General features: G+C 41.3%; 1 protein-coding gene across 1 annotated transcript in view; it reads right to left on the bottom strand.

Annotated features, from left to right (window-relative positions):
* Positions 1-10,799: 10,799 nt before the first annotated feature.
* Positions 10,800-16,683, bottom strand: part of LOC113012813 (XK-related protein 7) — a 112,579-nt gene continuing 106,695 nt past the window's right edge. The window contains exon 4 of the mRNA XM_026153139.2: positions 10,800-16,317. Within this exon, the coding sequence (XP_026008924.2) occupies positions 15,504-16,317 (814 nt within the window). The 3' untranslated portion in view covers positions 10,800-15,503. The remainder of the gene's footprint in view (positions 16,318-16,683) is intronic.

Below are 16,683 nucleotides of genomic sequence, written 5' to 3'. Positions count from 1 at the left end.
GAGCTAGTGTGTACCATTTCTGCACTTCTGTGACACAAAATGGAAGGTCAGCACCGTGGAAGAGGGGTGAGGATGCGGGGAGGAAGGGGAAGAGGGAGAAGAGGCAGATATAGGCGGATTCCTAATGAAATAAGGGCTACAATTGTGGACCATGTTGTCAATCACGGCCTCACCATGGAGGAGGCTGGTCGAAGGGTGCAACCCAATATTGGAAGAACTACTGTCAGTTCAATCATTCAAACATTCCGTAGGGAAAACAGGTATGCAAACAGTAATACACTGTACTGTACTGTGCCAACTCAGACACATCACATGTTACTGTACTGTATTTGCAATTTCACAAAAAGTTCACTCTGCACCACATAGGATTGTAAGACAACCTCGCGGAGGCGGAAGAGGGCCCCTTTTTACCCCACAGCAAGAAGAAGCCATTTGTGCAATGGTCATTGCAAACAATGCAATAAAGCTGAGAGACATACAAAGCGCTGTCATAGAGAATTACACGGTATTTGGCAATATTGAATCTGTTTCAATTTCAACAATTGACAGAGTACTCAAGAAGAATGAAATCCACATGAAGCAATTGTATAAAGTGCCATTTGAACGAAACAGTGACAGGGTGAAGGAGATCCGTCACCAGTATGTGCAGGTAAAGCTGGTCTTCTATGTTCTGCACTGCAAACTGTTTTACAGTACTTCGTAGTTTCATGCAGTACACTTGCAATTCCACAGCACATACTCTACAATGTGTTTTACCAAATGCATGCATTACTGTTTGTTACTGTACACAGGCATATTGTGACATTGCATTTCTGTCTCTCTCTAAAGCGTGTACTGGAGCTGGAAGCCAGGGAAACACTGCACACATTCATATATGTTGATGAGGCAGGTTTCAATCTGGCCAAAGGCAGAAGGCGTGGAAGAAATCGCATTGGACAGAGGGCAACCACTGAAGTCCCTGGTCAGCGCCGAGGGAATATTACCATGTGTGCAGCCATCTCAGACAACGGTGTCCTCACCCATATCCCCCTTCTTGATCCATACAATACGCAACATCTCCTGACATTTTTAGACACTCTTTACAGGGACCTAGTCCCTGAGAATGAGAGAGGTGGAGGCCAACTCAGCAAGTATGTTGTTGTCTGGGATAATGTCCGTTTTCACCACTCCCATCAGGTCGGAGAGTGGTTTGCAGCACATGACAGAATTCTGGTTGAATATCTCCCTCCATATTCTCCATTCCTTAATCCAATAGAGGAGTTTTTCTCTGCCTGGAGGTGGAAAGTTTATGACCGGCATCCACATGAGCAAATGGCCCTGCTAGCAGCCATGGATGCAGCATGTGACGACATCACAGCAGGGTCCTGCAGAGGATGGATTCACCACTCCAGGAGATACTTTCCTCGCTGCATTGCGAGGGATAACATCTGTTGTGATGTAGATGAAAATATGTGGCCAGACAGACAGGAACGCCTGGATGTGCCAGAATGATTTACTGTACTGTTACATGTGCTGTTTATTGTTCACATTAGTGCACAGCTCTACCAAATGGGTGATTTTATGTTTACATGTATTCTACAGTGAACAAGTGACTGTAGCATATTTTTCTTTTGCACAATTCTGTAGGATTACAAACACTTCTACACAATGGAAATGTGAAACGTACGTATTCAGTGTCTCAGTTACTCCCAAGACTCCCATAACATCTACAGTGACTTTACTGCACATTTCAGATGGCTGTACAGGTAGGCCATAGTGCTGTCGTCAGCATTTTCAGGTGTCACCAATTGTTTTTGCAATGGGAAACACTGAAATTATAAACTGTCATAGTGGAAACATGACAATGCCATTTTACTATCTTGTTCATAAAGATGGTGTCAAGACTTTTCATTTTGATGGCACTGACAGTTTCATTGACATGGATACTTGCTTTTGAGGTATGGATAATCAATTCTGTGCATGTGACGTGCTTTTGCAGGCTATCCACTAGGTTTTGCAGTTTGCACTAATTGTTTTGGGAAATGCACTAACTGCTGTGCAAATGTTAATGGTGTTCTGAGGAACGCACCAAAGCGACAGAGAAAAACTGTATTTTAGGGTCTACCTTAGAATAGAAAGCACCTTGAGGCGACTGTTGTTGTGATTTAGTGCTGTATAAATAATATTGAACTGATACCTACCAATAGCACTCTTGTCAGTCTTTATCATTAATGCTATTTAAATCATTAAAGAAAATTTCTACTTCTGATCCAGAACACAACTGCAAATAGATTTTTAATGTTCACTCTTGATATGGAAAGTAGGAGATGTACCTTTGTAACACGAGTGTTGCAGCTTCTGGTCACTAGGGGCTTCAGGTGTTCTTCCCTGGATAACAGAATTGAGATTCTCCTTGAATTATACAATTTATGCTATTTTCTGTATTTCTTCCAAGTCTTTTTGTCTCTTTCCCTTTTTTCCTAAAACACTTTTTAACATTAGAATAAATGTGACTTTATGTTGTTAAGTTGCTTTTCAACAGTCTTTGGTCATTTTGTCTTCTCAGCATTTTACCAGCTGTTTATTATGATGGTGTAGTTTAGATTTAAGAAGAGTGAGTATTCACGTCCCGTCTTTCATTGTTATCGTGTTAAGTATGAGTCAGTGTTAACTTTCACAACTCCTTTGTGTTTCACTGTAATCAGCAGCAAAAACACATCTGCGTCTTTTGTGTTGATGATGACAGAATTTTCATTTGGGAGAAAACAGCCTTTGGAAAAGATACTACAGTCCTGTTTTTGATCAATAAGCATCTTATATCTATATATATATCTGTATATATATCTGTGTGTACGTGTGTGTACATATCTGTAGATAGATAGATAGATAGATAGATAGATAGATAGATAGATAGATAGATAGATAGATAGATAGATAGATAGATAGATAGATAGATGGGGTATATTTGCTTAGACTGTTGTCCCCAGAACCCATGGATGATCAAAACACTTAAGGAGGGAAGATGTTTTGGCCTTTCCACCCTTACAATTATAGAGATTTTGATAACAAATCAAAATTTTAAGCTAGAAGAAATCATTTTTGATCAAATAAAAAGAATAGTAACATGGAAAACACAGCAGGCGTGTTACTCATTTTTCAAGGTTTCCTTAAACAAAATAAAACACATGCTGTGATATCGCTGGGCTTCCTGATGCCCAGCTGATGAACAGTTTGAAACCAAACATTAAAGAATCAGTTGCTGCAGTGAGCAGATTTGACCTGAAGGAGGCAGCACTGTGACAAAGACTAACTGATTGAGGAGGACGGGGAGCAAAGGAGGGTGGGAGGGACTTTATTGTCCTAATCTGGACACTGATGGAGGCAGAAGAGGAAACATCAAACCTGTGACCTTTCTGAGAAAGAGGGACACACACACACACACACACACACACACACACACACACACACACACACACACACACACACACACACATGCATGCAAGCGTGTCACGTGGCCACATGCTGATGGTAAATACTACTTGAGTGTATGATCTGAAATGGACACACAAACACACACAGACCTCACGCACGCACAGCTATTGTCAGGGTAACTACTCCATGGTGACTGGAGGGCTTAACGATCGTCCAGTTACCTAGGTAACAGGAGACAAAGATGGGGCATTTATCTTTTGAGTTTCTTTTTTTTTCTTGTCCTGATCTCTCTCTTTCTCTCTGAAATTCAAACTCCTCCTTGTCTTTTAAACCAAACCACAAAGCTTTCCTAAAACTCACCAGGTAGGTTTTGGTGCCTGAACTTTACCAGCAAGTGAAAACCAAAGTAAAAGAGCAAATGCTTGCAAAGTGAAGCAAATACCTTCACGTTGCAAATAACAGGACATGAACTGTGGTCTTCTGGCTGTAAAGTCTGTGACTTTCTCTGTTACCACCGTTTCAGCCTCCAAGTGTGGACTTTGTTGTGCTTAAAAGGGCAACATTGCCTCTCAGGGTAAGCGAGACATGTTAAGCCAATAATACTATGGGTTCAGGCAAAATAGCTACTTAGTCAGGCAAAGGGAAAATATCTTTTTAAAAATAACTCCACTTGCAAAATTTACACACATTTATTTCAGATTTTCTAGGTTGCTCTACATTTGGCTCGATCTGCAGGTGATATACATTTTGCATGAGCTTATTCACATGGCTGCTAGAGGTCACATAACTTTCAAATGTAATAAGGTTTCATAATATCATCTGAAATTAGCATTTTAAAATTAGTTAGAACAACAATGACTAAAACTCTTATTTTCCTTTGGTAGCAAAATAAAAGGATGGAGGAACTTTGTGGCCCTTTGGGAGCCCTTAGAGGAAGAGCAATGTTCGGCACTTTGAAGTTGGTTTCATTTATTGGCCTTTGATTCTTTGTGTTTTAATTTTCTTTTCCAGTATCAAACAGTCAGAAGCATTGATATTCAACACCTGTAGGCTTCAATGCTGACAACAGAACTGCAAATAATGGCTGCTAGTGCCACACAGGACAATCTGAGTATTACAGAAACTACCGACTTACTACGATTTCCTCATACAGCCATATCTACAGTTTACAAAGAATGGTCCACAAATGGGAAAACATCCAGTGAGCAGTAGATCTGCAGATGAAAATCCCTTGTTGATGCCAGAGATCAGAGGAAAATGGCCAGGCTGCTTCTAGCTGATAGGAAGACAACAGTAACTCAGTTACTTTGGGATACGTTGTCTGCAACTACTTGTTGCAACCAACGTACCCTAAAGAGCATGCTGGAGGCACATGTTGAACCTTGAAACAGATGGGATACAGCAGCAGAAGACCACAGCAGATGTCAGCCCTGTCAGCTAAGAACAGCAGCGTGAGGCTACAGTTTGTCTGTTCTATGAGTTTTGATTTCCGTTCCAACTTTCAGAAACTAAGGTCAAAATCTGGATAAACTCCCTCATGGTGGAATGATTTTGTTGTTATTTGCTTTGTTCTTACATACTTTGGGCCCCTTAGTAACAGTTTAGTTGAAATACTCCAGCCGATCTGTGTATTGTCGCTGATCATGTCCATCCCTTTGTGCCTATCGGCAGTGATAAGAAACATTTGGAGTCGCAGCACGGCACAGTCAAACTCACAGAGAGAGTCCCACCAAGTGGTCCGAAGCAGAGAGCCGTGACTTCCGCAGAAGGTCCTACACCCCCTAAACAACAAAAGTTGGACTGTGGTGCAAAACCAGTAAGTGATGAAGAATTGAAGAAGTTGGTCGCGCAGTATATTGTAGAAGAAATGCTACCTATAAACACTGTTGACTCGCCCTCGTTTGGTGCCATAATAAAAAAGATCCCTACTTCTGTTAATGCCGAGCTGCCTCATCGAACGACTTTTACTTCTTACTTGGAGAAGGAGTTTACAGAAATGGAGAGAAATTTGAAGGCCACACTGAATGAGATTGACTTTGTTTCAACTACCGAGGATATTTGGACTGCTAACAACAGAAGCTATATGGGAGTAACGCTGCACTGGATCAGTAGAACCACATTAGAGCGCCACAAGGTTGCATTAGCATGTAGGCGAATTTGTGGTAGGCACACGTATGATGTCATTGGTACAGAAATCGAAAACATTCACTCCTCTTGTGGATTACTCAACAAAGTAGTTGCAACAGTTACTGATAATGGATCCAACTTTGTTAAGGCGTTTCAAGTTTATCATCCTGTCACGGAGTCCGATGATGAGACGGAGGAGGAAGAGTCCACCCCCAAAGACGATGATGTCACTTTTTCTGATCTGTCAGAAATCCTCTCGGCTGAGAATGAAAGTGATGGTCAGCTGTCTCTTCCCAGTTGTCCAAAATTCAAACTCCGATGGCTGAGAGATGCAGGAAGGAGGGAGCGAGTAAAACATCTTCTGACAGCAGAGTGTTGCACCACTGCTCCGCTGGCAAAAACCCTGCCAGTGTGCCCAGTGCTACTACATCTAGCAGCCAAGGTGAGATGGATTTTTTCACTTTTGAGGCAGAGCCAGAGGAGGAGACCTATTCTGCAGAAAAAGAAGTCATGGACTACCTGATGTCAGGCTACGACCTTCAGATTCTGCATACGTTTTCAAGCATAAAGACAATTTTTTAAAAGTATAACACTCCAACCCCATCAAATGCTCCTGTGGAGCGACTGTTTAGTCTGGGAGGTTTGGTGCTCACGCCTAAAAGAAATCGACTTTCTGACAAAAGGTTTGAGAAGCTTCTGTTAATGAGGTACAACCACTGGTTTACTCGCTCCACTCTACTGTTTCCCCCATAACATGCGATGACAACATATACTGAAAAAAAGAGAATAGGGAATCCAATTTAAATAACTATTTACAAGTAATAGTTATTTGTCCAAAGACATGCAGCTTGTGGGGATAGGTTAATTGGATAATCCAAATTGCCACTAGGTGTGAATGTGCGAGTGAATGTGAGTGCGAATGGTTGTCTGTCCCTGTGTGTTGGCCCTGCGACAGACTGGTGAACTGTCCAGGGTGTACCCTGCCTCTCGCCCTATGACAGCTGGGATAGGCTCCAGCGCCCCCCACGACCCTGAAAAGGATAAGCGGAAGCGAATGGATGGATGGATGAATTAAGTTTATCAAAGTCCCTTAATAAACTTATTAAAGTTTTCAAGTTGATTAACTTAAATCAATTACTTGCAAGGAAGTAAAGCAATTTAAGTTAGTCCAAAGTTACAAAAGCGGACAATAGTGCTTACATGTGGATGGTATAAAAAGTATTTTAAGGGAAGTCAAGAAAGACTCTTTGTTTGTTTGTTTGTTTTAATAAAAAGTATTTATGTTAAATGAAGTAACAAGACTGTCTCTATTTTCATACAAACAAGTATTTCTGTCAGGAAGTTCAACTTCAAATGTCAGCAGATATATTGTTGACATTACTGTTAAAATACACTTCCAATAAAGTGAGCATTGGCAAAACCGGTTGATGTTTTTATGTTGAGGCAGTGGGGAGTGTTATTGGCAGCTTCTGAAAGTAACTAATAAAGTAACTAGTAATCTAACTTAGTTACTTTAAAAATAAAGTAATCGGTAAAGAAACGAAGTTACTTTTGGAAGGAGTAATCAGTAGTCCGTAATATCTTACTTTTTCAAAGTAACTGTGGCAACACTGCCTATCGGACGGCTGCAGGATTCTAGCAGGTAACACAATGTCTCAAACCTCAAATCCTCTCAGACTGGTTTCTTGTACTTGGCAGAGCATTCACGGGACTCAAACGGCCTCCACCAAACAGTCACCAGATATGAATTCAATAGAGCATTTGGGATTTCTCATGTGATCATGTCAATATGGAACATATCCTCTGCAGAATGACTTCAGCACCTTGTTAAATCCATGCCATGAAGAATCCAGGATGTTCTCATGGCAAATAAGTGGCTCAGTGTAACTAATGAAATGCTGCTTAGTGTATATTCAGCATTACCTGTACCTTATCGAGCAGCAGTTTCAAGGATTTCAAAATAACAGTCCAATATAAGCAGTAAGGCGGCACGGTGGCACGGTGGTTAGCACTATTGCCGCACAGCAAGATGGTCCTGAGTTCAATTCCACCATCAGGCCGGGGTCTTTCTGTGTGGAGTTTGCATGTTCTCCCCGTGTTTGTGTACTCCGGCTTCCTCCCACCGCCCAAAGACACCCAGCTTGTGGGGATAGGTTAATTGGATAATCCAAATTGCCATTAGGTGTGAATGTGAGTGCGAATGGTTGTCTGTCCCTGTGTGTTGGCCCTGCGACAGACTGGCGAACTATCCAGGGTGTACCCCGCCTCTCGCCCTATGAAAGCTGGGATAGGCTCCAGCGCCCCCTGCGACCCTGAAAAGGATAAGCTGAAGCGAATGGATGGATGGATATGAGCAATAACCACAAAACTGCCTCGTGTGCCCTCACAAGTTTGTGAGTGAAATAAAAACTCACATCTGCATGGATTCAACTCCTCTTGATGTTTTCTCTGTCTTTCACACACACACAGACGCACACGCACACACACACACACACACACACATCAATCATACAGCTGTAATCTTCAAACCTTAAAATGTTTTGGCACTGCATCAATGGTATATCTCTGAAAGACTGTGTGTCTTTGTGTGTGTGAGCTTGTGCATCGGGTACAATCCACGTAAATGTGTTCATGTACATCTGTGTGAATGTTTGTGCAAGCGAAATCAAAGGAGCGGCATCCTTAAAAGACCCAACATTTCACAAACATGAAGTCTGACGCAAGAAGAGAAGAAAAAAAAAGCGGCAAAAATTGCATGAAGGATGAGACGAGAGGAAGAGGAAGGAAAAAAGGATGAAAGAGAGAAGGATGAAATGGATGATGGTGGAGATTCAGATAAAAGAGGACAACAATTTAAAGTAGGAGGAAGGTGGGAGGGTAGCTGAAGAGCAAGAAAGTAAGGGGAGTGGGCAGATAGATGAGGACCGACAGGAAGGAGCAGTGAATTAAGTCGTAAGGTGGCAAGGTAAAAAACAAGGTCAATGACAAAGAGAGGGTAAGAGGACAAGAAGAGAGAAAGAATGAAGGAAATAAATCAGTAAAGATAGGAGGTGAAGGAGAAAGGTACAAGGGTTAAAACAGTATAGAAAAATCACTAATAGGGTGGATAGAGGAGGTTGGAAGAACATAAGAAGAGGAATTAAAAGGAAAAAATGAATAAAAACAGAAAGAAGAATTATGGACATGTAGAAAACTGAAAACAGAGAAGTAGAAACTAGACAGAAATGAGTAAAGAAGGCAAGGAGTTTACAAGGTGAAATAAGAGATCAAACGAACAAGAAGTATTAAGAATACTCATCTATGTACACAATATGTTTTCTTCTAAGTAAATAAAAAGAAGAAAAAGATAAGAAAAAACAGACAACAAAGAAAATAAAAAAGACACAAACAGTTTGGTCGCCGGTCCTCCAGAGATGCCAAACAAATAAACAACAAATCCTCGGGATGTAGGGATGCCGATGCGAGAGAGATGGAGAGATCAAAGTACGTCTTTCCTCCTCGAGAGGAGTAGAGCCGAGAGGAAATGAGAGAAAGAAGGCGGGACCATTCGGGAGAATGAGGTTGGTGGAGCGCCAGCTTCGCTTTCAGCTCCGCCTCACTCTGGAAAATCCCCGTTAGACGATTAAAGACTGAGCTCCGTTTGCAACTTATTTAATGCAAGGAAACAGGTTTGAAATAAGACTTTGGAAATGTGGTGCAGCATTTATTGTGTCTGTAAGAATGTTTATAATAAACAATCAAATATTTTACTTTCATTTCTTTGGCTTCTCTGCTCTCTGTTCTTTACATTGTGTTGGAATTTCAAGAGGTTTTCAGTCAAATTTATGTAGAAATAACTTTGAGGTTCACAGTCTTGTGTACCAATCAGTCACACATGCCCCTAAATATAACACAGTTTAAATCTAATAAATAAAATATAATGCTGTTATGTGTCTACGCAGTCAAGCACAGGTAGTTACAAACTCAGTAAGTCAACGTAGGGTTTCTCAATCATGTAAAAGTGGCAGAGAAACAGAGAAAGTCTCAGCAGAACGGCTGATCTTACAAAGGTAAAGCTACAAACATATAACACAGGTTGAACGCATCGCAGTTGCAGCAGATTGTGAGTTTGTGTGAGAGCAAAGCATGAATGTGTGTGTCCTTTGCATTGGTCAGTCACACGTGTAAAGCCTGGCTATTCAAAGGCAGAAAGGAAAGGAGCTGAGAATACTGACTGTTAATGGACTTTGTAAGTATCACAGCTCATTAAGACATGAGAGGATTTGACAGAAGACAGTTTTAGCCTCATTCTTTCAGCTGCAGCATCTGTGTGGTTTAATGCTCAGAAAACAAGTCTAAAGAACAACTATTTTTTTAAATCAAATGCGTCAGCTTCTTTTTCTTTTGGCTCGCCTCTTTATGGGTTGCCATGGCAGATCCTCTGTCACACCACACCTCTGCAGTTCATCCATGAATCTTCTCTGTGGTCTTCCTCTTTTCCTCCTACCTGGCAGCTTCCTATTCATCATCCTTTATCCAGTATATGCACCGTCTCTAAATCATACTTAGGTCTCACTATCATCTTGTAAACTTACCCTTTCACTACAAATCCCCCCTGACACTCGTCTCCACCCACTCCACCCAGCCTGCACTCTCTTCTTCACCTCTCTTTGCGACTGTCTGTTGCTTTGTATGGTTGGCCTCAGGTATTTAAACCTCCACTGCTTGCAGGTTCACAGTTACACCTGTCTCCCTGTCCTTTACACACATATTCTGTTTTGCTTTTGTTCCTCCACTCTCCAGAGCATACCTCCACCTCTCTCTTCTCTAGTCTCTCAATCAACACTCTTAAAGCAAACATTGTAGGAGTAGGAGTACTACGATAACAGATGCAGAGTTTATATGTGCAAATATGATAAAAGTACTGCAAAAAAGTACATATAGGTCCACTGTGTATCAAGACTTACATAACAATCGAACCGTTGTACATTTATCACTAATGCTCATCGAGGGAAGACTTCACATGCTTGTAAAAAACGATGAGGTCCTCCAGAACTAGTGACGCTATTTTCCAGAGAAGTGATTGGGCAGTAGATGATTTCGTACCTGCTCTAGAACATAATCTGGCCCTGAGCAGGTTAGGTCTGCACCAGAAGTTAGCACGGTAATGTACACTGAGCTGCAGATCTATGTAAAATCTTGAGTTTATTATATTTTGAGCAAATATAGATGTAACCTGTAAAGGGAGACGAGAAAAAGAGACACAAGCACACACGGGGAGCTTATTTTGCTGGCCGTTCAGCCATGTTTACTACAGTATTGTTCCCATCTACAGTTATCAGCACAGCTTGTTGAGTTCTTTTTTAACATCGTCATAGATATTTTCACCACTGGTTTATTTTCTGCTCGTTCACTCGGAGGATGTTTAAGCAGCATTATCAAAAAAAAAACCTAAGAGCACATCCTTACAGACATACTGTACATACGACACATACAAACCAAAGCACACGTACTCATACACGCACGTCTTAGAATAGCATCACTCTGATATATACAGATATAGAGAATGAGTAAAAAAAAACAAGAAAAAAAAGAAAAACTATTTTCAGTTTTTACATCTCAATATAAGAGTCATACCAAAGACATGGCCACCAAGTGAGTAAACAATAGATAAATAGATATAAAACAAATACAAAAATAAATAAACATAAATACTTGCATTAATTGATAAAAGATGATTTGAGTTTTTTAACTCACTGTTTACTTTTAAACATGTTTTTTTGTTCAAGTCTATATATAATCAGCGCACCACTATTAACTGATAATTTTACCTCAACAACAAAGTACTGGTTCATTACCCAATCGGAGAACGCGAAAGCCCGCCCCTCAGCCCCGTGACTGGGTGGTTGACGTATGTATCGTCTGTACATTAGCCGTTAACATCATGTTCGACATGACATGATCACGTGTGACACAGAGTCACTGTTTTCAGCACCATTAACATCGCCATGACTGTCACCATTGTACCAACATCCACAACTTCAGGTAGGACACAGCACTGTCCAGATAAGAAAACTGTAATTATCAAGACTTTTTTTGTTGTTGTTTTTTCTTTTTTTTCTTTAAAATTTGCTTTCCTGAATTTTTCGGACCACCGACGGCTGTGGTGTTAAAAACACGTAACAGTTTTTTAGCATACCTGCAAACCTTGTTAGCATCAGAGCACTGCTTTACTTGCTTTAAACTGGCTACTACACATATCCCTACGACGCCTTCGAGGACTTGTTGTTTGCAGTGGAATTTTAGGGGTGAGGTTGCAGAGCCCCTCAAGTTTAGTTGTATGACACTTTCACATTAGCATATTATGGTGGCTCTCGTGCACATGTGACTTCAAGGGCTCTGGGGAAATTGGCAGAACCATAGACTGCATATGAAAGATGGACGTGGAAGTCTGCATTCATTCTAAAGCAGCCGACCGAAGCGAAGTGCTTGGACCAGTTTCCCATAAGACAGATCTACCGTGGCTCGGGACCTCAGGTCGCAAAAGGCAAAGATGACGACAGCCATTCATTTTTTATACACAGTCTTATAGTCGCAGCACATCCACAAGATCCAAACAAACATTGTGTGGTAGTGAAGTATGAGTAGCAGCAGATTAAACAGACCACAGCAAAAGCTTAGAGAAACTGGGTGTGCTAGAGGATGTTATTCAGGTACTGGCCAGGGATGATTTGGCTCTTATTTGTCTAATACAGGATATGTAACCACAAAGTACATCATTAACCATGATTGCTAAAAAGCAAGTATATAAGCTGCTCGTAGCGATTTGCTCTACCAACTGACCTAAAGTACACAAGAGACTGTAATTTTTCCTACGCTTATTCCTGCAAGACATTACAATAAACTTGTGTACAATCGGCATACAGTTGAATTGAAGCCACACTGGAAACAGAAGCAGGAAGAAACTCCAAAAGTAAAGGGCACACTGCTCCTGTCTACTTGTAATCTAATTACAAGTTATGTTTTCCGGATATAATCTGTCAGGTGAGCTTTTTGAAGGACTACAGTCTAAATGTTGGCACAAATTCGTGGCTGTTTAATGTGGTATTTACTGTGACATTTGTGCCATACAAGTAGTTTTTTGTGCTTGTGGCTGTTAGCCATAAATATAGATCCCCTGAAGACTTGTCAAACCAGAGCAAGTGCACAAACATCTATGGGGTTTATGTTTCAAATACAAATGCTTGTATTTGGTGTGAAGTTGACGAATCACGTGTTCGTTAGACTCTGATGAAGACTTAAAGTCAACACATATTGTCTGACTTTGCCAGAAAGCTTGTAGAATAAATCATCGTTGTACTTGAAAACAGAGTGCCTTGGTTTTGTTTTGTTTTGTGCCATCCCCAGTCAATATCTAGCATCACTTCATAAATTGTATTATTATTATTTTAAAGATCTTCCAATTCCAAGTCCTAAGGTTAATAAATCAGTTAAACTGGCATCATGAGCAGCTAGTCTTCATCACTGCATGGTGCACTAAATGCATTTTGAAAAGCGCTTTCATCAACATACTTCTTAATATGCATCTGGGTCACATAATGTAATGTTTTCTAGATCAGCTATCCTTAAAATAAAACCACAGCATAGGTTGAAGTATTTCTGGGATGGCCATAAAGATCAGATCACCTTAAATGCACAGACTAACCCTAAAGGCTTTTAAGTAAAAGGAGAAAGAACGTCTTTGAAAAGAACTTCAAAGAGAGGCTGCCGGAGAGAAAGCTGTTGTGTAAAATGCAAGAGGACAAATGCTGGCTTTGATGCAACTATTTTTTTTCCTTTTAACTGTTCTTCCTTTGGGTGGTGTTGCTGACCCTGCGTGATTCTTTCAGCATCCAGCAGCTTCTAATTGATATCAACACATCCACACCTGGGAGCAGCAGCATTTAAACTTCGACCTCTGAAGCTGCTTACTGATCAGCTCTGCTGGATATGTTCAAGGTGTATCTTCCTGCTGCAGGTCATCGCAACAAGAGTTTAAAGGTGCAAAGAGAATTTCTATGCCAATCTGCTTTTCCTTTCTATTCAACAAACGTACTGCAAATCTATCAGCCTTTGGGGGCAGGGGTACATAAGGATATCCAGAGCAGCAGCTAATGGATATCTGAGCCAGGATTTCCTGCTCTGTCCAGAAGTCTTTGTTTACTATTGCAGATTAATTTTAGAACTGATTGTTTTGAGATTGCATTTGCCAAAATTCAATCCCTTATTTGGTCTATGGACAGACTGTTTACCTGTATGCAACCAAGGCCCTGTGCTAATTTAATAGAAGACCAACAGGACTACAAATTGACTACAAACAGAAAACAAAAGCATCTGCTTCCAGATTTCAGATTCTTCTTATTCTTATGCAGACATCAGTCTGAATTCAAATCTTCAGAAATCTTTAAATCAAAGACCTGATTGTGGATTTATTTTGTAAACAGCGCCACCTTTCACTCGACCCTTGCCAACATCTTGTTTCTGAGAAGAAACGACACCTAATGCTGACTAGCTAGCTTAATAAAACATGAAGGTGCTTTGCATCTTTAATTGTTCGTATTCAGTTTGCTTTGAGCAAATGTCTGTTATTCACTGTTAAATGTATTCAGCAAAGTAGTGTTGATACCGTAAAGAGTAATTTCTCACTGTTTTCTTTGAAAAATGTTGTTTGTGGAAACCTTCATATTCTACATGTTACGAGTTCTGAAAAACTTTGGATGAGATTTAGAATTTCACAAGAAAATGAAGCTTTTTCACTCAAAAGTCATTCGTCTAACTACAGCTTATTATAACAGCTTATATCTGACATCTGTATTTATTCAACTGTACATCACAGGCCTGTTTGTGGTGAGTTACAGCATGCCATATGGTGGGAGCCATGGCAGAAGTTGCCCACTTTCACATCCTCACATTTAGTCCTGATTTATTTTTTCCAGACGAGTCCTTTCTCGTGTCGGGCATTGACAGCGCAGCTGGGATGTAAACAGGGAGACTTTTGCTATGGCTGCTATCATAACACATATGGATGAGTGAATATATCACATGTAGATGTCAGGCCTACATTTCCATCATCGTGGTCGCATGAGATCGGAGCCAAGCGTACAAGATTACGTTTCTTTTGGGACACGACTGACGGATGGTTGTGAGGGACATGCAACCTTTTGGTGTCATAATTGGACACAAATTAGCAAATATTGTTGTGTTTTATTCTTGCTAAAAGAAATGCACGACTTTATATGCATGTGTTCTTCCATGTTACTGTGATTCTCAAAGTATGAAACATAACAAGTTCGCAATGAGTTGGTGATTGCGATGTTAAAAAATGTCTATTTTTTGGATGCAAAGCAAGATATCTTTGTTACCAAATGTCTGACGAAGGACTGGAAAATGACTTTTTTCAATTTAAGTCCCGACTTTACAAAACCAAATCACACCGAACCAAACTGATTGCATGTCCCATGCATTTCTAGTTTCCTAAACATTCCTCGGAAAGTCTCTGTTGTCTTTCTTGGGTCAAAGGCTCAAGTTCATGCAGCCGACCGCTTCTCAATTATCTCAAACTTCACAACTTAATTTCTTGCAAATTATTTTACTTCTTGTACTGACCGTGCAGGATAAAACAAAATCTAACACACCTTGGTCCCAGGATGAGGGATATTTTCCTTCCCTCAAAACTTTTAGAAAAAAAAATTCGAAGATTATCCCAGTTCAGCATTACTCCGCTGACTTCCCATGGCTCATTCATGCTACTTACTCCCGGACTGCTTTGGTCCCAGATTGCGCTTCACATTTTACAATCAAGTTTTGACAGCCTCTCAAAGAGCTGCCCGACACACAGCATCTTCTTTTCGTGCTTCTCTTGGCGTAGATAGTCCTGGGATGAGAACTGATCTCAGGCTGAGCCTTGGTCCCAGACTGCGTTTATAAGTTTAAAAGCCACTGTTGGCTTAAACAGTTGTCTCATATTCCAATACCTCTTTGCTGCCCATCATGCTGCTCCTGTACTGTATCCGGGGGCTGATGCCTGATGTGGTCTCCAGAAGCAGAATGGTCTTGCGCAGACGTCGATCGATAAAGTGCGCATCCCATGCTGGGTATCGCTTTCTCGGGAGGTCGATCCGGATCACGGGTCCCTCATGTGCACGAGATGACGAGGAGGTCCTGTGAAGGAGTGCAGGAGAGGAGGATGGGGAGGGACGTACCTGGAAGACAGGCAGGCAACTGTCTCTGTCCCTCTCCCTGTCCCTTTCTCGCTCCCCGGGAACTGGCTCCCCTGTGTCTTTAGTCCTGGGCAGAGTCCTTGGAGGACTGGTAATGACTATATCCGTTTGGGATCCTTGTGATGGAGTAAGGCAAGCATCAATCACTCCCGCCACCCCTCCTGAACCTACCACGCCCTCGTCAACACATCCTCCCCACTGTGAGCCTAGAACAGGCCCATCTGGGTGCAGCCAGCAGTAGTACACCAACATGAAGAAGGTTCCCAGGGCAAAGCTGCAGGCCACCAGACATACAACCACCAGGGCAGAAGAATCGGCCGTTTGTGGGTCACGGTAGGTGTACCAGGCGGCAGTCAGCGCCACGTTCTCAGCCAGTGTCACAGAGTAGTAGACAGTCATACGGAAACGGCTGGGGCCCTCTTTGACATTGAACCAGCAGAAGATGTAAATGATGCCCACCACCATGTTGTAGATGATCTCCTCCCACTTGGACATGCAGAAGTCAGTCTCACCTTGGATAATCCAAAAGGTCATGACACACCTGGAAAGACAACACAACAATACAGCTAGTCTCGACAACAATGCGCATGGGCCTTATAATAAGATATGATATACAGATTCTTTTGCAAAATTTCAATCAGGTTGTAATAGTATTTTATAACTTTGCACTCTTTGAAAAGGAAAATAGATTAGCCCAGAACATGCTTCAGAACGCCAACAAAGTGGCATAAAATGTTTCTATGTCAAAAGATTATTTTAGGACCCTACAGTCAGCTGTTAGAAAGCTAATGCTAGCCTATGTGTTAATAAGCTACTGTAGACAACAGATGTACGTAAGGAATCTGCAAACATAACACATTTCTTAACTTATAGACACTGACATTTGCAGTCAGTTTTGTAGGAACTG

Source organism: Astatotilapia calliptera, chromosome 20, assembly GCF_964374335.1.
Source record: "Astatotilapia calliptera chromosome 20, fAstCal68.1, whole genome shotgun sequence".
NCBI lineage: Eukaryota > Metazoa > Chordata > Actinopteri > Cichliformes > Cichlidae > Astatotilapia > Astatotilapia calliptera.
This window is presented reverse-complemented; position numbering and strand designations above follow the sequence as displayed.